Raw genomic sequence first — 21,744 nt, 5'->3', positions numbered from 1 at the left:
CTCGTGCTGCGCACACGTGTACGTGTGTATGTATGTGTGCACCTGCCAACAGTGCAGGTGCGACATCCTAACAACCGTATGTGCAAAGGTTACGACCCGGCAGGTCCTCGCTTGCCAAAGAATGGGTGGGCCACGACGGTAGCCTCACGGCGGTTCACGCACCAAACAGCGAGGACGAGAGTACCCCTGCTCACAGCGCATGCATTCTGACAAAGCGTTCGTATCCAATCACACACGACCACCCATGGCTGAATCCTCCCAGGCCATCTGCACCAGCACACACCTTACTTAGGCCCAGTTCAAGCGTTCGAGCACGGTTCGTCCAGCTCAGCAAACGACCAAAGAACCATGCTTGTAAAAGTGAAGGTAATCATCAAGCGGACAGGTAAGAAGTAGGGTACATCTCCGCGCGTAGCTTCCAAAACGTGGTTGTTGAGTCTCGCACGCCACCCGCGAACAATGTGAACTTAAGTGTTCCAGCCACGCGTCCTCTTGCCCTCACACGTCCCAGGTCACGAGTCGCACGCCCCGTCCAAACAAACAATCCACCAGGTAATGCAAAATTAGCAATAAGTCCGAGACACGACCCGCATGGACGCAACAACCCCATCCCGGCTAGATAGCATGAGATGTCACAGAGCGCCTCGCCTTGCCGGTAAGAATCCGAAGAGCTGCAGGAATTCCGCACCCACGCTTCCAGCCGCGGCACCAGCGAGCCCCCCCACCTGCAGACGCTAGTATGGTTGGCCCCCAGCGCATTGCAGCTGTGTTGCTGCCCAGGGCGATGCATGCTTGATTGCTCGTGCTCTGCGTTGGCTTTCGCAACCACACGCTCGCTCTCGCACTGAACCGCGGCTGCTTGTGCACGTATGTACATTTGCTGGGTTTTGGGTATCACAGCAGGCCGTTTCTGCCTCCGTTTGTTAGTCTGCATGCACCTCTTCACAGCGCGTCGACGCAATGTCACAGGACCAAACAATCCAAGGGGTTGAAGATCGGTCTAGTTTTTAAGTGTGCCTTATGCACAGCACGCAGCAAGCCCCCTCAGCCAAAGACGATACTGCTCTTGACGTGCTCGGGGAAATGCATCCGCCGACCGATGCGGGGGGAAGCCGTCGCGTCCGCGGGCGTGGCGGGCGAGGGAGACGACGGCACGTTCATGTCCCCGTACAGCGCCACATTCTTGATGCCCTGCAAAGATGTACACGCGCGGCAGCAGCACAGCACAGCACAGAGCACCGCATCTACAAGTAGCACGTACAAGTAGCAGAAAGGGCATGGGTCTGAGTCCCTAGGGTTTGCCAGCATTATGCTGCTTCGGGTTGACGGCAGCCAGCCCTCGCTCAGGTCGCATTTTAAGAAGCTCCCGACCCCGACTCTGCCAGTTAGCAAATGCTCCCTCTTCCATTTCACTGTTGAATCCCCCCTCGTTCCCACCTCTGAATCCATGGAACCCATCACCACCACCATCTGCTATTTCTTTTTTCCTCCTCTGCAGGAGGCTCCATCTCTCCCCCCTTCATCTCACCTTCAGGCCCTGCTCGACCAGCTTAGCCTTCACAGCGACCGGGTCCTTCACGTCCACGTCAAAGTCATCCGTCACCTCGACCACTTTCTGAGCGGTGTACAGCGGGATGCACAGGCGGGCTGTTAAATGAGAACAGAGGAAGTGATTTCGGATGAGGAGAGCCCTATGCGCAAAACAACCCGAAACAAACGGAACAGCGTCCTGAGCTGCCATGAAAAACAATTTCTGGGTTGTTATGTTGAAAAGCATTAGGATCAGGAACAACAAAACGGGTAAGGATTGAGGAACAACAAACAGGTACCGACTGCAGAAAGCCCAACAGGTATGTGGGAGTTGCGTTGGGTCTTTCGGAGGCGCGAGTAACTATGTAACGAAGCCTAACCAGGCTCTGGTGGGAGGGGACATCGCAGACAGCAAAGCAAAAACCCGTAGCGGCCTATCCATACAAAATGCCCGCCAGCAGACACACCACCCAGAGACCACGCAAAGCATTCAGGATGTTGTTAGGTGCAACCCACAAACCATCTGTGTACTCTAAAATTAGGGTACAGGCTCCATGCACCCTCTCCTTTAGGGGCCTTGTGCCAGTTCCGTTCCTTACCTGCGAATCGTCCTCAAGCACCACCAACACCCGTTTGCAGCTCGTATTAGCGCACCAGCCCTCACCGCCGCTGACGTGCCACACGTTGCGCATCATGAGCTCAAAGTAGTCGTCACCGCTTTTGCCCTCGTCAATGTTGGCGGAGATCAAGCTGAAAGGCCACAGCACGTGTAGGAGGCGAGCACGAGGATATAGGGCAGGGAACCGGGACGGACAGCAACACAGGATAAGAGCTTCTGCGTCGTCATCGTCATACATCATCATCATCATCATCGTCGTCATCATCGTCGTCATCATCATCATCATCATCGTCGTCATGGCAAATCATTTGCCACGGGGCTCCCGGGGAGGTAACAGGGCGTGACGACCTCGTGGGTGGGGGTGAGGGAGCCTCTGCTCGATTTTCCATATGGACCGCGCAACAGAGGCGCAGCCGTGAACTCAACATCCATAACAAACAGTGTTGTATCCCCCCTGCTGCTGTTGCTGTTGCTGCTGCTGCTGCTGTTCAGTTTTACAAACATGCAAGGCCGTTGCTGACAGGTACTCACGTATAGTAGGTCTTGAACTCGTTAAAGTCCACCTGACCGTCCCCCTTGGCGCCACCGCCCGCCGACTCAAACACGCCGAGGAACTCCAACAGAACCTGTAGACATAACACGCGAGCACTGCAGCCTTTTAGGCAGTCCAGGCTTTTACCCCAAGATGTACAACACAACGCATTTGTATGTCTGTATGTCTGCATGTAATGTTGTATGCGTTGTGTGACGACACCAACGCATAAATCCGTGGCAAGCCAGCCGTCATCATGGCTTCGGGAGCTACCATGCCCGATATGGCTCAGGTGACGTCGCAATGTCGAGCAAGGTGATCTGAGTGCATCGCAACATGCGAACACTAACTTCAGCTCCCAACAACAAATGGCTTAGGATTCAGATTCCTATGCCACACAGCCTGTCAAATAGCGCCAAGGGCGCCTGTTGAAGAGCAGTGTGGCACCTTACATGATGGTCACCTCTGGAGGTCAGAAGATCATGGTCGGCGTAGCTGATGATGATAACTCACACCTATACGCGTATGACCCACATGCGAGAGCTCCTCCTCCTTGCGTGCGAGCTCAAGCTCTCAAACCCTTGTTTAATTCCTATCCAGCCTACGTGCCCTGCCGCCTTCTCCAATCACAAGATTATTGTTTGTAGCTCGTTGCCTCTAGATCGCGCATGTCCGCGCTCACAGCTCCCTACCCACCACTTCCCTACCCCAGTCCCACCATGCGCTGGGACTTGACCCCCGCGATGACGTCCGGGTGACGCGATGCGTCGTAGCGGCGCTCCAGGTCCGCCAGAGACACCTTGCCGTCGCCAGTGGTATCCAGAACCTGAGAGGGGAGGCAATAATACAAACCCGATTCAGACTCAGTACTGTTGATGAACAACTGAGGGTATTCACGACGTAACACTCTACAACTCAACGACAGCCGATCATCAGTAAACCGTGTTCGCAAACTACTAAACAAGAGCAAGCTCGATATAAATAAAATCATTACAAGGACACAGTGCATATGTAGGGGCATGCACGCAGCGGGTAAACCACCTGCTCACCGGAAGCGGGGAGCAACAGGTATAAGGGGCTGGTAAGGGAGAGGGGTGTCGTTGTGATTTGGGGCCTCATGGCACCTTTCTACTGGCGTTTCTGATCTGGGTCAACGATTTCGATCTGGGTCAAAGTCTCCGATTTGGGTTCGCTTTCGACAGCTAACAGCGCCTCTACTACTCCATGTCTATGCAGCGCTCATATTCCCATATGCCTCATCAACATCGTCATCATCATCATCCGTGCCCTTCCCAACGCCACAAAGCACCGCACTTTGAAGCAGCGCTTGACCATGTCCAGTCGGCGTTCGCTGAGCTCCCCTCGGAGCCCCTCCAGCAGCTCGTCAAAGCTAATGAAGCCGCTGGCATCCCGATCGAAGCGACGGAACAGGCGCATCAAGTCAGCCTCGGACAGGTGCAGTTTTAACTCATGTAAGCCCTTCTTGAACTCGTCGTATGCTGCATTCCGTTCATGTTCGGTACGACAAAAGGGTTGTTCGTTAGCACATAGCAGCGTGTAAGACGACGTGCGGGGCTGACAGCGTGTATTGCATGCGGCGGGGCCTTGCGCGTATGAGAAACACGGGAGCCCAAATTTGTCACGATGCCGCTATAAGAATCCATAAATCCTAACGCCCATGGTTATCGCCGACGGGTCGTACAGCAATCGTACATTTCTCAGTAATACGACAGCCTACCTATGTAAGATCTCAAACTAAATCTATCCAACTCACTCAGCTTGTGGTTTCCATCGTCATCCATGGAGCGGAATTTCTTGCCGACACTGATAATTCCGTGCGTCCCGCGAAGCTTCAGTGCGGCCTGGGCATTTCAGCCATTAGGTTTTGGGTGAAATATAGGATTGTTGTAGATAGGTTTTAAGGTAAAGTACATGATTTGCTCCGAGTAGATGACGGGTCAGGGCAGAATCTGAATCGACATGATGGGGAATTTAGGCAGTTGGAAGCACCGACGGAGATCATTTCAAGTGACGCATCAAGCTGGGAGCACGATGGTGATCTTGACAGTGTAGGAGTGGTAATAGTACGGATGCAGCTGTCAGAAAGGATGCTTTCCTCGAAATAACGCTAGTAGTAACTCAAGTAGCCTCCTCCATAAGCCTCTGCACTTGAGCGTAAAACAGTATTTAAAGACCCACCTTGAAAGCCGCCAAGGCCACTTCAGCTTTTTTAGCATCCTCATCCTCAACCGGCGCCGGCTCGGGTGCGGCTTCTGCCGCTAAGTTAACGCAGGAGAAGAAGAGCGGAGGGCCAGGGTTACAGTGCTCCAGAAGTAAACGCTTCAAGGAGGACCGTGCATCTAAACTATTAGGATTTTGATATGACTAAAGTATGTTGCACAACGCGTTTGCACAACGCGTCAAGAGGCAAGGAGGGGTTTCTTTGCCTCCCGATGGATCATGTCGACATACCTGCTTTTGCTGCTTGTGCTTCCGAAGAAATTTGTAGTTGCTGGGGATAAGAAAGGGATGAGTAAATAGTACGAATCATCCCAGTCGTGTACTGCTTATAAACCGACCTTCAACATGGTCGAGATGGCCTCCCGCACGTCCGGTGCGTCAGTCGCAGCGGCAATAGCCCCAATAGCCTGAAGCTTCAGCACCTCCATGGCTGGAGCATCATCCAAGGGCACTGCCTGCTCAACTTCCGAGACTTCCGCAACCTCATCGCCCGGTTGCTCGGCAGCAGGATCTGCCTCTGGAGGAGACGTTGGCGGAGCTTTGCTTGGACTGGGTACATCACCGTATAAGCTAATTGATGAATGACCACCGGGTGGCGCCTGGACGCGAGTTGCATTGCGTGCCGGATTGAGGGCAGACATTTTCTACTGTTAGACCTATGTCTTCCGTCTCATTACAATCTTCAGTGACATTGCGTACATAATTTCACCCTGATGGCATGAAAAAACTCGAAAAAACTCAATCCTTCGCAGAGTGCCGTACATTTGGTTTCTTTACTTTTAAATCCTCAGCATGGGTAGTACGTTGCGTAACATCATGCATCTGAAATCAATACAATGCTTCATGAGAATCATGGCAGTCGTCGAACATTAGATGCAAGTTTTTTATCCGGTAGTATTGCACGCAATGCGTGAATAATGCCATTATTCAACAATCAACAACAAACAACGAAGTGGCTGAGACCTGAGTCACGCAGCGCAACTTGCGGCAGCTTTGCAACGATTTCAGATGTGCATATTCTCATCTCAAAGAGGAATCTACAAGTGCTATAGTACGACACAACGGCAAAATTCCTAAATTATGTGTGTTACCGGTGCATGGGACGCCTCATGCACGACCAGTTGCGCGAGTCGTGCATGCGGCTTGACAGTTTTTTCACTTGTTAAAATATGTTCACGTCTTACAAACCAAACTTCATGGGCATAGTATAAGACATTGCACAGATGGCCACAAGTGCTAACCGGGGTTGGGCATCGGACGCTAAGCAAAGCACATGTTACGTGTACAAGCATACCACAGGAGCTGAGCATGATGTGAGCTCCGTGTCCACTCTCTGGTCAACGCTGCGGAGCCCTGGAGAGGACTTATCGGTCTTCGAGGCGCTACCCGCTGGCACTGCACCCGAAATCACGCGCAACCACGTCATTGTTTACAAGAACGCACAGCACAGCGATGTGGACGCACCCAGCACTTCAGAAGATGCCAGAAAGTGGCGCAAGCTCTGTGAAACGGCCGGACCAGAGCCGCAGCCAGGGGAGCTCCTACAGCTCGCGGACCTGCTGTATAAGGCGGAGGTCGTGCTCGTCGATGAGCTGAATTCGCTGCTGGCCGAGGCTGGGCTGCGGACGATCGACCATGTCGCCGAAGCAGTCCGAAAACTGGGCGACAAGTACATCAGCTTCGCGGAGAAGGACGAACTCACCACCATTCTGGTTGCGGCCTTCTCGCGGCTGACGGGCTCAGCCGACGACGCGAAGGCTGCCATCGCGCAGTGGCCGGAGGTGATGGACTGGCACCGCCGCCGCGTGGCTTTTGCGCACCCGCTGGGCAACAAGACCATCGACAAGAGCAAATTGGGCAAGTTAAAGGCCCAGGTCGCGGTGGAGGAGGTGTACACGCCGGTGCGCTCCGCTGCGAAGGTGCTCATCGCTGCAGCAGAGCGCGTCACCGAGCTGTGAGGGCAAGGCTGGTGAGTTTGGCGTGAGGAACGGGGCACGGGGTTGGGACAGTCAGCTCAGGTAACGGTGAGACAGTGTGCTCAGAGTGTCTGGGGGCCATCTGGGTGGGGTAGCCTCCTTGCTGCCCCACGCTCTTGTGCACTGATGTGCCACGGTTTGTCACCAAATGGAGTGTTGCAATTGAATGGATGTCCTTCGCTTGCCACGGTGCACTGCAGAGCTGTGGAGGCCGGAGACGTTTAAGGGCAGGCATGCACTGCCTGCCTCTTCATGCTGCTTGACTTCTTGCTGGCCTGCCCAGGGCTGGCGGTGGTGTGGCCGTTTTTTGCTTGTGGAGCTTAAAACAGCCCGTCATCAGAGCCGGCAGATGGCAAACGGGGACTGGCAGCATCATGGCTACGGAGGACTGCCTGCCTGATAAGCGAGGCCAGGGGTGTGCGGCATCTAGATAGGCTAGAGTGATTGGACGAGATTTAAGGAGCCGTTTGTACGCAAGGAGGCCGTAAAGGTGCGCTGCAGTGGCAGCATGCTGCATTGAGAGCAGCAATTGTGCAACGGTCTTGTATGTAGCACCAGTGCTAGTGCAGGTCGAGATTGAGCCAGCAACTGCAGACTACCGTAATGACTTATCGGTCAGCTTTGATGGCGGGTTCGGTGTGTTGCGTGCTTGCTACTGCAGTATGGGCATGTCATATTGCATGCTATGTTGCAATATTGAGCATCTGGACCTCCTATCTGGTCCCCATACGGGTCCTTCAGCCAGGACCAGTGCGTGCCTCGGCACAAGATTTTGGGACGCTTTCAGGGTTTGGCCTTGCAGCTTGAGCCTGGATGTGCCCCTGGGAAGAAGTTTGCGTCTCCTGACGCTTTACTGCGCGGACTTCAGCATGGTGTGTCTGGTCTTGTGATGTTAGGCGTGGCTTTGGCGGACGTTTGCCTAGCTGTGCACGACTGGGTGTTGGGTCGGTAACCCAACAGGGAACAGCTGTTTCCGTGTAACCAAAGACCATGTGCACATTGTCACGTTTTTGTAATCCGCAGGTAGACAGCTGCGACACATATAGTGCTGTGTGGCACCATGCTCATGCTCCACGTGAGTGGAGTGGGACCCGACAGGGTTGCAAAGGCCGGAGCGTGAGGAACGACAGCCAAAAAAACGTTCCAGCAACCGCGGCCAGCTATCTGTCGATACAGTCACAGCGCACACCTGCCAGCCTCTGTCCCAAACTGCATATGTAATTGCCGCTGATGTATGGTCCGGGGGTTTACTGACCTGCTTTTGGGACGATCACAATACCTGCTCCCTTGCTCGCATCATCAACGGGGGTGCAAAGGCCAGCCCAATCTACACCAAGCCAGACTAAACAAGGGTCAGGCACACGTGACAGGAGGGCAGCGACAGAGGCAGAAGCAGCAGGGCACATGACGGTGGCGGTGACGGCGGTTATGATGAGCAATCCTTGAGGGGTAATAAAAAATAATATACCAAATATAAAAAACCACCAGAAAACCTGTAAGGACAACCTGCACAATGACCTGCAAGAACCTTCGGCGTGCTTTTTGGGTAATGGTGGTGGACACGGTGAAAGTGGTGGTGGTGGTGGTGGGGTGCTAGGGATGTGCGGGGTTGCACACATGTGAGGACAGAACCGACCACTATGCTGAATAGTAATCCGAGAAATCCTGTTGAGTGTATCTCAAAAGAGTTGTCAAAGGCTGTACTTATTTTTAGGATGTTGCAGCCATGTGTGACTGTGACAAGGGTATGTCAGCTTTGTACAGCTGGAAAATGGGCTGAGTACGGGGATGCAAAAGCTGAGATAGAGAAAGCCGAGGGTAGGGCCCCAAAAGCCAATGTCAAGAGGGGTTAGCGTAGCAGGAAGGCAAAAATTGAAGTAATAGACGGGGAGGAGCACGTGGAAGTGAGCAAATTTGAGACAAGCAGGTTTGACAAGTTAGGCAAGCTAGAGTACGAAGTAGGATTCAAACGAGACGAGATACTTGGATTCCTGCCAAGCAACTCGCAGAAGACCTTTCCCATGACGCTTTCAGCGAGCTCAAGAGGGGGCTTAAGAAGCGTGGGTGACGGGAGAGGGGAGCGGACCATGTTTGGGGCTCAGTTGGGCTCAGTTTGGGCTGAGTCCGTGTCGGCCGAGAACTGAGCGGAATTTAGCCGAACTGACGAGCTGTTTTTTTCTCTGTGCATTCTTCTTTGTTCCTTTTATTGTTACTTTTATTAGGAGCGATTAAATTTGGAGCTGAGCGCGCGCTGAGGACTTGTTCATGTGCTGTCTGTCGCCGAGGTGTGTTTGTCCCATTAATGTATGCGTACGCTTGAAGATTTCCACTGACCGCTAGCCCGAGCTTCACCACCTGGAGACTTGGGATGCCGAAATAGAATTCGCAGTCCATCGATCGATAAACTTCCCACACACTCTATATGAAGCTGTATTGCAGGGTAGGCGCGAGGAACTTTGCAAAGCACTTGCAAGCAGTCGGAAGAGGTCGTTTCTCTCAGTGTTACAGTAACAATTGATAGAGTCATTGCAGCATTCGTGAATGAATCGATTGAGGCATGCAGCATTCAGTGTCCCTCGGTGTCTCAATACTCGATGAAAACGCGATTAGATTCATTTAAAACTCATCGATTGAAACAGCGGGGGCTATACACTGGAATTCATAGCAGTCTTGGCGGGAATCGATGGGGGAGACCATCCGTGGTGTGTCTACGGGAGGTAGGCGTGAGTACCCTGCTGCTAACGATCTGCGTAAGGACACTTCCTAGGTGGGACTGTGTGGGATTTGGCCAGGCCGACTTTACCTTTACTTAGGCCGACCTAGGTCGCATTGGCTCGACAGAGCCGCACACAACAATCTCTCAACCTCTCGGAACCAAGGGCGCGATGGCTGCTCAGGATTATTAGATGGAGACTATTAGTCTAGATGCGGCTTGCGTTTCACCTTGAGGGGGACCCCGTCTGTTGTCGTTATAAACATGAGGAGACCGCCCAAGATGGCCGCGTCCTGTCACGAAACCGAAAAGGTGTCCACATGCGGCGATGGAATGCGACGGAGCAGAGCAGATCGTTGGGAGGAGGTTACGGAGGTAAAGAAGTAAAATAAAGTAAAACAAAACAGGAAAACAAAAAAACGCCGAATCAGATATGAATTAAGGGGAGGAGGGGAGAGGGAAGGTAAGTGGTGTTTTAGGTGTGGCGGTCCACGTTCCCTCCTCTGGGCGAGGGGGCAGCGATTCCTCACAGCGCATGTGTGCTGTCGCATGCTTGACGTCGACAGTTTGCGTCAACAACGGCTTGCAGGCAGATGGTACATTAAGTGAAGACTGAAGAAGGCGTGATTGCGTGTTATGCGGTGCAATCCCATGGCGCTCTATAAAACTTACAGTTTCTATGTGCCGAATACGCCACAGTCCCATATGTCAAATGCAACCTTTGTGCAGGATTAACCCAGAGCAGGTGCTAAACTGCTGCTTGCCTCCAAAAATCTCACGAGCACGTCTAGCTGCTCCTGCACGCTGCCGTATTCCTCTTCTCTCCAAAATTGGTGTGTCAGCAGGGTCATTGGCAGGAGATACATGACCTGCAAGGAAATTCACAATGCGATCATGAGGTTGTTGAGTGCTGAAAGGAGCTTCTTGACCTCGAGCTGGGTCCCTACAGGACCGTTGGCACCGTGTGGAGTACGGAGAATGTACTCCGCGCAGATTTGTATGAAAACTTTTACAATTTGTAGAACACAAGTTTGGAGACATGTACTAATAAGACGGGAGGTCAAACGCACCAGGAGGATGCCTCCAAACTTGTGGTTGAATACCATAAGGAAGCCGCCCAACCCTTGTGTAACCGCCAGGAACACAGCAAGCTTGTCCTGTCGCCGTTACCCCAGGTCAAATGGGAAAGGAAGATCATGTGCGATAGGTGTTTCACTAAGTAAGCCACACAGCCAGCCGGTGAGGTACTGCACGAGGCTCACATAGCAAGCTGGAGGACGGCGTCGGTTGCGGGGTTCACGACAGTGAACGAGCTGCCCACCTGCGGCACCTGCTTTCCGAGCTCCCCAAGAGTGTTAATGACAGCACGGTTCTGCTCTATAGCGTAACTCGCGGTCACTTTATCCTTTAGCAGTGCGAACGTGGTCATGCTCGCGACAAGAAACGGGCAAGCGAGCAGAAATCTCGCTACCACAAGAGGAAGCGAGTTTGAGGCCATATTTTTACGTAGTTTCAAATAAAGCGGTGGATTATTTTTGCGGCAAATAGCTGCACAAGTAGAAACCAGAGCTGTGGTACGGGCCGTACTATAGGCGCCCCGCGCTTCCGTTGGCCGATACCCATTGCACACGAAATTTGTTTTGTAGGTAGCTTTTGTATGTCCTCATTCACCTGCTTGCTACGTTGCTTCACGTTGTCGCCTTCTACGCTGCGTCGACGCCTCGATGCACAGCTACGTTGACCTACTTCCCTTTCCTGGGTGCAAATAGTTATAGCATATCTGCTGTTGCACTGTACATACATACAAGTAGGTATTTTGGGACACTGCTATCAGCATGGCGCAGCAAGGAGTCGATGAGCCACAGGAACAGACTGGATATCAGCTGCAAAGGCAACATTATTATAAAATCATCACATCTTACATGCCGGAGAGCTTCGAGCAGGATGCTGTGCAAATAGCGCTCGTTGCGGTCGATAAGTATCGGCAACTGAAGGACATAGCGTTCCACATTAAGCACGAATACGACAAGAAGTATCCGGGGAGCGGAAAGGCGACAGAGGGGGTCTACCACTGCATTGTGGGCAAGAGCTTCGCAAGTAAGTCGTGGTAGCGCTCTGGGGCGCGGGTTGGGGGGCGGCGGGTGCACATCTCGCTCACGTGCCACGCCTTAAAGCAACATGCATAAATGCCTCAATCCCTGTCCACCTGGTTGCCTTACCCGTGCAGGTGCTGTGAGCCACGAAACCCGGCAATTCATCCACATGAAGGTACGAGCTACCAATCTTTCGGGAAAAGCCTGCCGTACTTGCCTCCAGAGCTCCTGCGACGCATATTTCTAAGTGCGGCTCCTGCAACTTGATTTCTGCCACAGGTTGACACGTACCACGTAATTCTCTGGAAGTCAAAGGACACGCCCTTCACCGCGGGAGCTGAATGAGAATTGAAGCCGCTTCCGTTTGTAGCTCCTGTGATCATTTGTATCACGATGTTCCAGGAGCGCGATGGATGGACTGCTGCTGCTTTTGCTGCATCTGGGCGGCGGTGGATGGAGGCAGGGAAAGCGGACTAGCCTGCTGGTGAAGGGTGTGGGGAAGGTTTTTAGGGCTGCCTCTTGTGCAGAAGTGGCTTCAGGTCCAAAAGCTCTGAGCGGGCGGTGAGGGCCGGCGGCGGTGACGTAGTTACCTTTCAGGCGGCGGCATCATACAATGTCCAACCGACCAAATCACCGACTTGTCTTGAATTTAGCGACTGATGCTGTGCACGCATTGAACTGCGACTTATCTGCAACTCAAGGGTCGATACGACATGCTGCTCAATGTCCTGCGTAATAAGGCAGGCACACGCATAACCGCCGACAGCGCCCACCTGTCATGTGCACATAAGCAATATAGTAGTCGTCAAAGTAGCCTATTCTCCAGCTATGGTGTAAATGCGAAGTAAGATACGATACACCCGACTAACCACACACACGCATCTGTGGCTGAAGACGCGGCGTGCCGTGTCCACAACGGAGTGGTGAAACGCCTGCGCTCTTTCTCCTCGTTCGTTAAGTGGTATACGGTGCACGGACCTGGCACACAATCCGGTAACCCCGCTCACGTTGCCGTCTCCTCTCGAGGGGAGCAGCACAATACGCTGTAACCGTGATAAGAATTATATCACCTATGAAGTACATGATGTCTCAGAAGCGAGTCCCATGCACGCGAAAGCGGATGCTGCATGCGGCAAGCACTCGTAACAAGAAACAACATGAAGACACGGAATATCGTACAAAAACCAACACAAGTATTAACCACCGGTCCACTCCTTTTTCCAACCCTCTCTAACCAAAAACACGAAACAAACGAAACAGTTTGCAATCTCACAACAACAACAACACACTCCTACACCACAAGCCGCTGCGTTGCGGTGCAACCCCCCCGTCGCCCCGGATTGTTCACAACGGACGCAACAGCTTGCTTGTTGGCTAGGGCGTGGGCAGCTCCGCTCGGTCGCTGAGTTGTTTGTGGCTGTGGCTGGGGAGCTATCCGCAGTCGCGTGACGCTCAGGCTGCCCAGCGAGCACGATCCGCTCGTCAGCGGCCCCGCGCTGTTCCGGTGCGGAAGGCCCCCCAGCGGGACAGCAGCCCGCGCGACCAAGCTGGGTGAAGACGAAGCACCATTGGACGAGGAGGACATGTCGGTGAGCCGCTGACCGGATTGCAGGAGCTTGATCCTAGACGGCAGCTCGTGGATCTTGAAGTTGTACGGTACGGAAATGAAGCCCGAGTCCCATAACTGCGTGGCAAGAGACGACAGCCCGACTGTGTATCAAGCGCAGACAGGGAAAAGTGGAAATGCTATCATACACACAGCGCACGGACTTCCCTGAAACCCGGTATAGTGTAGAGTACAAGCTGCAGAGTAAAACATTACTTTTGACATGGATCACGGACCCAGCATCGCTCTCTCGATGACGCGACGGTGGCGTGGCGTTCCTCTCTGTGCACCTCCTCACCTCGTAGCAGTCGTCGAGAGCTAGGGAGGCGCCTTGAAGGTTGACCGTGGTCTTGATGAGGTCCGCGTGCTCCAGCAATCGCTGCGCCCCTTCAAGCACCTTGTCGTTCATGCAGATTTTGATGATGCACTTAAGACCGAACGCCTTCCGCACCTTCTCCAAAAGCGCCTCCTCGCGTTCCCTAGCAGAGTACGTGCGAAAGACAGCAGCGTCGCCTTGCTGGGGTTGACCTTGCATCGGTGTATCATCAGTGACTAGCTTGTGGCGAAAACCTTCTTCAGGCCACATGACTTCATAAACGGCAAAAAAAGCTATCGGGGGAGCCAGGGCTTCATCCATACAACTGCGGAATCGCTCCAGATGTGATCAGTATAGAACCGTGCAAAAACTTGGACTCATGGGATGTGTGTGTGTGTGTGTGTATCGCATGGTGGTACACATGGCGCACCGGGCCACGACCCGGAACCCGAGATCCGCCCTCTGCTCCCTACAACTGTTGCTGCAGGCTGCACCTGCCCATCAGACACTTTGCACCGTAGGCAGGGCGGCGAAACGGTCAACAACCCCCTTCTTTCCCCCGCGTTATCGCATCTGCACTCAGGGTTGCTTGCAATTACCTCCTATCACCCCCTAATATCCTAGGAAAGATGTTTCACAAAGACCACGACTTCTCCTTCCACACACTCGTTGTATAGGGCGTTATGCCGAAAGCGACGTTCCACAAATATCAACCAATACCCTTCGGACTTAAGGCCTCTTACCTACTGCTCTAAGGCCTCTTACCTACTGCTTTGCACTTCCGTTGCTGCCTCGCTGGCGGCTATGCCCGTCTCCGAGACAAGGAACTCAATGAGGTGCTGGGGCGGGCAGTCCGTCCGCACGTTCAAGATGGGACTGGAGGCATGGAAGTTGATGAGCGGCCCGTCGGACTCCGAGTGCACTATGAGCGAGAATGCAAACGTCCGGTCCCCCAGGTGCCGCCGGATGTCCTCCCTGCACCCATGCATCCACGGGGCAACGTTTGCTTGCCTCGACATTTTCCTATTCTTAGCTGCAAAGTTCATCGCGAAGGGAGCGTGTTGTGATGGAGCAGCGGACCAGACCAGAGCACTACGCAACATGGAGGGACGCCCAGACATGTCAGGCCCGGGTGGCCTGAGCACGCCATCGACGGCAACATAGGCGAGGGCCTCCTCTCCTTAAGCCCCCAGAGGATATGGACCCCCCTTGCCAGCATACGCGGCGGCCCAGGCGCGTCCCCTTCCTCGCAGCCGCTCATATACATCCTTGCATCCCACCCTGGACGTACGTAAAGCTTTCAGGTGCGCATGTCACCCACGCCATGGGGAGAGAGTAGAGCCGGCGACCTGCTGCATATGCCGGTGCGCCAGCCTGTCCATCAACAACATGTCCGCATATCCCCACTCCCACCCACCGTTTCTCCAACAAGTAACCAGCCCAGATGACGAATTTCTGCGAGTTCTGTTCCGTTTTCGTGTCGCACCACACCGCCTTCACCCCCAGCAATGCCTGGATGGCGGGCGTCAGCTCCTTCACCCGGCCCAGCCAAAAGTCCGCCACGAAGGCGAGCATGCGCGCCCGGTCCAGATCCAGCGCTTTCACCTGCTCGCGTATTGTCGTGCTGTCCGCCACTAAGTGCACTGTGCCGTCATCTGCGATGTAACTCTTCATGTAGCTGGTCTGCATTTGGTACTCCCCTTGCTCGTCCACGTACGCATAAGATTCGACGGGACACATGTCTGGGTGGTATAGCTGAATACTAAGACCCTCGAAGGACATGCCGTCCTGGTACAAGCTGCTAAGGCCGTATTCCAGCGTAGTTAGCGCCTCCACTTGCCGTTCCTGCTCGCATAAGCTGACCGCATACTCGGCACCAACCTGCCAGGTGCGCGCCGGCAATGTGGGTTGCGAGATTGGTTGGTTCGCCATGACACGGGGGTTGGTGTGGCGATAGGGAGAGGGAGACGTGTTTCAGGAGTGTGCTACCGGGTGGACGGATGCTGACGTACCTGAACTGCGGTCAGCGAAAACTTCTCCTGTAAAGTGTCGCGGTATTTCCTAATGCGCCATTTAAGAAGCTCATGCTGTTCAGCAGTTCGCACAGCTTCGTGGACTGTCTCCTGGAGCCAAGAGAGGAAATTGGTGTCCTGAACTGTTGCGTATGGGTCGGCAGCTTGCAGCTCCTCAGCGGTAATAAGTCCAAACGCGTAAAAAAGCGGAGCCAAGCTTCCGGTATCTGGAAGCTCAGCTTCCCGCTTCATAAGGGCGCCGGCCTCGCGGACATAGAACTCCAGCCGCGCCGGAGGCGGAGTGAGCCCTTTTGCAAGGTCATCGACGTAAGCGTTCAACACCTGCATACCGATTCGGCACCCCAAACCACTCTCAAGTCATGCATCATGTTTAAGCCATTCTGCTGCTACCCATTATGGTGGCCACGGCATCAAGGGAAACTCCCATAGGTTCAAACCCGCACCTGCAGGGAGTCTGAGTTGCATTGCCGCTCATAAGGGTTGGCTGCAAACAAGTCCGGATGCACCTGCCTAATAATCTGCCGGATAAGCCGCCTCGTATCATTAGAAAGCGACATCCTAGCAGCGAGAGCCTCCTACACTGCCAATTCGCCTGAGCTGGCCAAATATGATGCACTGCTATCACCTACCGCCTCCAATTCATATCCATGTAGATCGCGTTGCGGGTCGGGGTAGTGTTTTTTCAACGGTGAAGCGCTTTTGGCGTCGTACAAGCGAACCGCTCAGCCAAGCCCTTGTAGTGTCTCTTCGGCTAATGGTTAAAAGTATCGAATTCCGTGAGTTGTACCGTATTCCTGCAAGACGCTGCGAGCAGAGCGCAGTTGCAGCAAAAGAACCCAACCTGAACCCAACTGCGCGTTGCCACGCCCCTCACGGAGGCATTTAGGGATATGCAAACACAAAATAACGCCCATGTATGTGCGAAATATATGGGTGCTATCTAGCAGCGCTTGGATCACGACAAGCCTCGCGTTTGCGCGCGTGCCGTCGTCTTTGGTATGCACGCAGTTATAACGCGAACTCAGCAACTGCCAGGTAACCCAGCTATGATTCTCTTCAGTGAGGCTTACAGCTCGCAACCAGTCCGTTGGAATCCGTATCAGCTGTCCAAGAAAATGTAACATGCTAAGTGAGACCTCAGAACATCATTGAAGACACCTTGGGCAGGCGCCTGTCTTTGACGGGTTGTCCAGCTGACGGCCCACGACACAGGCCGGAGCACAGCCATAAATCCAGATACACAGGCCGTGAAGAATCATCAGCACCGCTGTGATACATACGACGTATGTTAAGGCTTGGCACGTTGCCGCTTCAATCCCTCACGTCACCCAACGCTTGGGGCGTTGTCGGTCGCAATCAAACCCTTGGGAAGTCTGAGAATGTGAGACCCCGGCAGTAAGCCCTCACGTTTACCGAGAGCTCGGGATACGCGAGCTGTCTCCCTCCCGGAGGTCTCCCGAGAGCGCAGCGGCGTCCACACTTCGCGTTTGCACGGCTTTGGGGGGCCCTACACTTAATCACTCAATCAGAGGGCTTACGAACGCAAATGAAGGGCACCCGGTCAGATGTCCGTGGAACGCCATGCAGACTCAAGAGGCACACCCACAGCGCTGTTAATGGGCCCGGCGAGATCGGCAAGAGTGCGGGGGAAGAGGGGAAAGGGGGAAACGAGGGGATTACATTACATGCGATTACATTGAGTCTTGCGCGCATCAAGGCGACATTCCCAGCAGACCTGACAAGGCCGTTACGGTCCATCCAGATGCTCGGATGTCGGGCCCAGACCCAGTCCCCTTCCTCAATCTTATTCCATCGTACGGTACGGCATATGTGCAGCGTATACGACATATGTCCAACGTACTCGGTGCCCCGCCTGCCAAATGCCTGCCTGTCTGCGTCGTGATCAGAACCAACTTTTACTATTTAAGTTGAACTCGGGATGAACTAAAAGTCGTATCCTTGCTAATTACGTCGGTCGGTCGGCCTTCATAATGCTACACACATTTGCTATTTAATGGTACATATACGCTACACGCCAGCCGCCAGACGGCTCCCGCAGCACCAAACAGACACACAGGAGATTTTTAAGCGCCACCCGGCAGCCATCACTACACCCTCGCCCGCCTCTCGTTTCCCCTTCCCTCTCTCCCCGCACAGATGGGTGTTAAATTGCTGCCCCTGTACGCCCCAATCTCGGGCATAATGTAACCCAGCAGCCATCATCACCCTGAATCCCCCCTCAAGAAAGCACCCACACACGCTACCCAGATCCGTAATTACAGTTACCATTGTACAGGGCAAAGAGCGCTAAGATCGTGGACTCTTTTGCAGCGTTGCACACCGTCCCATTCACCCGTCACCACCGTGCATCCCCTCTGTTGCCGTAGCCAGCGCCTCAGTCGGCTCCACCGAGGTAGCGACCCCCGAGGAAGCGACTACCCCGGGGAGCGACCGCTGCCTTACGAAACCCTCCGAAATCGAAACCGGCGGCGGGGCCACGTCCGCGCCGAGACCCCCCTTGGCATCAAGATCACCGCCACCGCCACCGTCCAAGCCACTTCCGCCCAGGGCCCCACAGTACGTCGCGACAAATGCCTCCTGCCGCCGGCTCTCCACTGCACCCCGCCGGTGACGACGAACCTGCAGCAGCAGTCAGCCACCCAGCCAAACACAGCTAAAGTTGGCGAGGTGTCGTGTCAAATCCAAACAGGACAGGAGTCCTCCCTCTGGACGACACATACACACCGCTGCCGCCCCAACATGGGGTCCCGTGTAAATTACGCCTGCCACCCTACGGTCCATCCCCACGCTCCCCCGCGTTCTCACCGTTGCAATGGCCTCAGCTGCGCTGCTGCACACCCCCAGCCGCAGCAGCACACATGCGGCCATCAGACCCGCGCGACCGACGCCGCACCTATACGACATCCGCGGGGTGGGGTGGGGTTGGGTGGGTTGGGGAGGGGAGGGGTAGGTAACGGAGTAAAGGGGTATCCGGTGCATCGCAATGGACTCCGCGAAAGAAACCCCAAAACGCAACCGGCGTCGGCAGCGTCGGCGAAATTCACTCGGGCCATACAACGGAATCGTTTACAAGGACTGTAGGTAGAAGGGGCTCTCGCACATAACCACCGCATAACTTAGGGTTCTGCAGCGAAGGAGAATCAATGCAGGCTGTGATGAGAGTGGGTTGGGGCCGGGGCCGGATCGCGACAAAGCCCCGAAGAACAGGAGGACACACAAATATTGTAGCGTTCGTTCTAAACTTACTTGCAGTGCATGATAACTGTACGGCCAGCTTGCAGGTGTGCCGCCACAGCTTCCACGAGGGAGATCGCCAGGAGCAGGTCACTAGGTGCGGTCATCTCTGGAAAAGGGGGGAAGGGTAGGAAAACATGAAAACATGCAAATAGGGTTGGATGAAGGAGATGATGATAAACTTGAGGCCCTTTGGACCTAAAGTTATTGAACTGTCGAGCCAGCACAATTACGTAGCGGGAACGGAAAGGGACATAGCTGGTGAAGCAACGTGCCGCGCACATACATCGACACAGCGCTCCCGTCGGCTCTTCGGCGCTGTCGAGCACCCGCCCTCAACACCTCTCACGTCATACATACCTATTATTGGTAGCTGCAGGTACTCCATGTCGTGTTTCTCCACAGCCGCGGCATAGTTCCGGACTTTGAGATACTGCAGCCGCGTGTAAACCGCGGGCACCGGGACGTAGAGCGGAAGGAAGTACTCAGGAGCGTGAAAATGGCTTAAGAGGATTCATCACTCAGTTGCTCAGCGGACGGGGTCTATTAGGAATGGGGCTTCCTCCGGCGGGCGGACACTGCTAACAACTCAACCAGATTGCAACGCACCAAGGTTATCCGGGCATTCAGTTTACCCCGCAAGCAGGAGGTCTAGGCAACATCGCTCCCCTCCTATTCCTCTGCTGACCTCCAATGACTGACCCTAAGCTCGGCCTCTGGTAGCAGACACACCACCGCGTGCACGCCATGCACTTGCCGTAGCCTCGCAAGATCGGCGTGCAGGTCCCGACGATATAGGGTTCCATCACGAGCGGAGATGTGCTTCCCAGGACAGGAGGTGAGACCCAGTCGGCCACCTGTGGATGGCGGACCGGCAGGAGCCATGGCTGTAACGGTAAAACGTTTGGGAAGGGCACGGTCAAAGGCATATCAATTTCCGGCCGCCCACACCTGCAGCAATCTGGCATGGCTCAATCCACGATACGTTTAGGGGATGGCTTTCGGAGGTCACAGTTTTCGGTGCGGCATTAGGATTAAGTGCTTTAGAAATTTCTGATTCAAGGTAGCGGCGCATAGGGTGAAAATCCATCGAAGGTCTAGGAAAGCACAACTTTGCAATTTTAGACTGCTTGTGCTTTGCATTTTCCAGTCACGCTCCGAAACTAGCGATCGGGTTGGCAGAGTCGCACGTGGTCAAGGCGCTTGCAGGCTTGCAAAAACTGTGCTCTTTGCTGTTGTTTGTGTTCGCAACAATGATGCTGCGCGCCAGCACCACCGCGCCCCGCGTTGCCGCCGCTCGCCCATCCCAACGGAACGTGCGCGTGATGGCCGCAGCCTCCACAACGCAGCTGAGCCAGGATGAGCTGAAGAAGCTGGCAGCTTGGAAGGCGGTGGATTATGTTAAGAGCGGCATGGTGGTCGGCCTGGGCACGGGCTCTACTGCTGCTTTTGCTGTGGACCGCATTGGCCAGCTGCTGAAGGAGGGCAAGCTCACCAATATCGTAGGCGTTCCTACTTCCATCCGCACCTACGAGCAGGCTCTTTCCCTTGGGATCCCGCTCGCAACGCTTGACGAGCAGCCAAAGCTGGACGTTGCGATTGATGGTGCGGACGAGGTCGACCCCAACCTGGACGTGGTCAAGGGCCGTGGTGGCGCCCTGCTGCGCGAAAAGATGGTGGAAATGGCCTCAGCGAAGTTCGTTTGCATTGTCGATGACTCTAAGTTGGTGGACGGCCTGGGCGGCAGCAAGCTTGCAATGCCGGTGGAGATTGTGCAGTTCTGCCACAAGTACACCCTGCAGCGCCTGCAGAACCTGCCAGAGGTTAAGGGCTGCGAGGCCAAGCTCCGCATGAACGGCGACAAGCCTTACGTCACGGACAACAGCAACTACATCGTGGACCTGTACTTCCAGACCCCGATTGTTGACTCGCACGCTGCCTCCAAGGCGATTCTTGCTCTGGAAGGTGTTGTGGACCACGGCCTGTTCCTGGATATGGTTGATGTGTGCATTATTGCCGGTGCCAATGGGGTGGAGGTGAAGGAGCGCCCGAAGCCGAAGCACTGATCACCTAGCCTGCTAAGAGCTGACCAGTCCTAAGCTGCGTGCAGTAGAGCTGGCTATGATTCTGATGCGTCGATCTCTAGCTCTTCATCAGTGTGGTCCGAATTAACTGGTTAACGGTTGTGGGTTAACGGTTAGTAGTCGAATCTTCAAGGGGAAGGGCAACGGACCTGCATGGATTTGAGAGCTTGTTATGAAACTTGCTGTGTGCTCCTGGCCAGACATAACACCCATATTGCATGTTGTGGTTTGGGGAATGGCACCCTGGAGACGCGTGGGCGGTTATTAATCGCTCCCTGCTTCAAAGGGTTTTTCCTCCCTTGACCCTGGTAGGTAGGGAATTTTAGGGTTTGCCTAACGATCTGCCTTTGGGTTTTGGCCAACGCTCTGTGTAACTTCTTTTACTCTCCTAAATTGCGTGTTATAATGGACCCGTGAAGATCATTACCATCGCCACATTGTACCAAACACTCGACTTGCGCCAGCATTTGCATATGTTGTCATGCCCAGATGTGCGCGTAGCCCAAGGCGTGTTGATCAATGGGAATTGTGCGAATAAGGCACATTAAGCGCTCCAAGACAGGCGAACGGACACCAAATCTAACGGAACACGAGCTTCAGCGAGTCGTCCCAACTCGATAGGGCACAGACGCATCATTGACAGACACATACATCTGCCCTGTCCCGGTCAGTGACATATATCCCAAGCTGGCTATTTAAACTCATTCCTCATGATGCCAGCCCGCCTAATAGCAGCCCCTTCAAGA

General features: G+C 54.2%; 7 protein-coding genes across 7 annotated transcripts; 3 read left to right on the top strand and 4 right to left on the bottom strand.

Moving 5' to 3' along the window:
- Positions 1-863: 863 nt before the first annotated feature.
- On the bottom strand, positions 864-5,587 carry mot6 (uncharacterized protein). Its single transcript, XM_002950269.1, has 10 exons — positions 5,261-5,587; positions 5,154-5,193; positions 4,881-4,960; positions 4,456-4,543; positions 3,996-4,180; positions 3,400-3,507; positions 2,681-2,775; positions 2,130-2,280; positions 1,529-1,615; positions 864-1,191 (listed from the first exon to the last, which is right to left on the bottom strand). The coding sequence occupies exons 1-10, from the start codon at positions 5,561-5,563 to the stop codon at positions 1,045-1,047; spliced, it is 1,284 nt and encodes a 427-aa protein (XP_002950315.1). The 5' UTR covers positions 5,564-5,587; the 3' UTR covers positions 864-1,044.
- Positions 5,588-6,046: 459 nt separating this feature from the next.
- On the top strand, positions 6,047-7,929 carry VOLCADRAFT_120867 (uncharacterized protein). Its single transcript, XM_002950395.1, has 2 exons — positions 6,047-6,891; positions 7,099-7,929. The coding sequence occupies exon 1, from the start codon at positions 6,146-6,148 to the stop codon at positions 6,878-6,880; it is 735 nt and encodes a 244-aa protein (XP_002950441.1). The 5' UTR covers positions 6,047-6,145; the 3' UTR covers positions 6,881-6,891; positions 7,099-7,929.
- Positions 7,930-9,386: 1,457 nt separating this feature from the next.
- VOLCADRAFT_104697 (uncharacterized protein) lies at positions 9,387-11,109 on the bottom strand (the record flags this gene model as incomplete). The annotated part of the gene is made up of 4 exons (XM_002950268.1): positions 9,387-9,904; positions 10,376-10,480; positions 10,682-10,768; positions 10,933-11,109. The coding sequence occupies 4 exons, from the start codon at positions 11,107-11,109 to the stop codon at positions 9,815-9,817; spliced, it is 459 nt and encodes a 152-aa protein (XP_002950314.1). The 3' UTR covers positions 9,387-9,814.
- Positions 11,110-11,446: 337 nt separating this feature from the next.
- Positions 11,447-12,049, top strand: VOLCADRAFT_60417 (uncharacterized protein; the record flags this gene model as incomplete). Its single annotated transcript, XM_002950394.1, has 3 exons — positions 11,447-11,708; positions 11,839-11,879; positions 11,984-12,049. 3 exons carry the CDS (start codon positions 11,447-11,449, stop codon positions 12,047-12,049), a joined length of 369 nt encoding a protein of 122 aa, XP_002950440.1.
- Positions 12,026-16,216, bottom strand: VOLCADRAFT_104695 (uncharacterized protein; the record flags this gene model as incomplete). Its single annotated transcript, XM_002950267.1, has 8 exons — positions 12,026-12,477; positions 12,683-12,747; positions 13,307-13,388; positions 13,609-13,789; positions 14,392-14,601; positions 15,044-15,507; positions 15,639-15,980; positions 16,103-16,216. 8 exons carry the CDS (start codon positions 16,214-16,216, stop codon positions 12,298-12,300), a joined length of 1,638 nt encoding a protein of 545 aa, XP_002950313.1. The 3' UTR covers positions 12,026-12,297.
- A 1,678-nt stretch (positions 16,217-17,894) lies between these two features.
- On the bottom strand, positions 17,895-19,989 carry VOLCADRAFT_104694 (uncharacterized protein; the record flags this gene model as incomplete). The annotated part of the gene is made up of 6 exons (XM_002950266.1): positions 17,895-18,299; positions 18,486-18,573; positions 18,927-19,023; positions 19,275-19,347; positions 19,617-19,771; positions 19,866-19,989. The coding sequence occupies 6 exons, from the start codon at positions 19,987-19,989 to the stop codon at positions 18,009-18,011; spliced, it is 828 nt and encodes a 275-aa protein (XP_002950312.1). The 3' UTR covers positions 17,895-18,008.
- A 154-nt stretch (positions 19,990-20,143) lies between these two features.
- On the top strand, positions 20,144-21,388 carry VOLCADRAFT_104693 (uncharacterized protein). Its single transcript, XM_002950393.1, has one exon. It carries the CDS (start codon positions 20,168-20,170, stop codon positions 20,978-20,980), a length of 813 nt encoding a protein of 270 aa, XP_002950439.1. The 5' UTR covers positions 20,144-20,167; the 3' UTR covers positions 20,981-21,388.
- The last annotated feature ends 356 nt before the right edge of the window (positions 21,389-21,744 follow it).

This window comes from Volvox carteri (assembly GCF_000143455.1).
Source record: "Volvox carteri f. nagariensis unplaced genomic scaffold VOLCAscaffold_18, whole genome shotgun sequence".
Lineage (NCBI taxonomy): Eukaryota > Viridiplantae > Chlorophyta > Chlorophyceae > Chlamydomonadales > Volvocaceae > Volvox > Volvox carteri.
This window is presented reverse-complemented; position numbering and strand designations above follow the sequence as displayed.

Excerpts from the sequence above, each read along its gene's own strand:
- mot6 (XM_002950269.1), bottom strand. The coding sequence starts at position 5,563 with ATGTCTGCCCTCAATCCGGCACGCAATGCAACTCGCGTCCAGGCGCCA. Across the intron at positions 4,181-4,455 it reads CGATGGAAACCACAAGCTGA|CATACGACGAGTTCAAGAAG; the intron begins GTGAGTTGGATA and ends AACGGAATGCAG. Across the intron at positions 1,192-1,528 it reads TGGTCGAGCAGGGCCTGAAG|GGCATCAAGAATGTGGCGCT; the intron begins GTGAGATGAAGG and ends ACATCTTTGCAG.
- VOLCADRAFT_120867 (XM_002950395.1), top strand. The coding sequence starts at position 6,146 with ATGGCCACAAGTGCTAACCGGGGTTGGGCATCGGACGCTAAGCAAAGC.
- VOLCADRAFT_104693 (XM_002950393.1), top strand. The coding sequence starts at position 20,168 with ATGATGCTGCGCGCCAGCACCACCGCGCCCCGCGTTGCCGCCGCTCGC.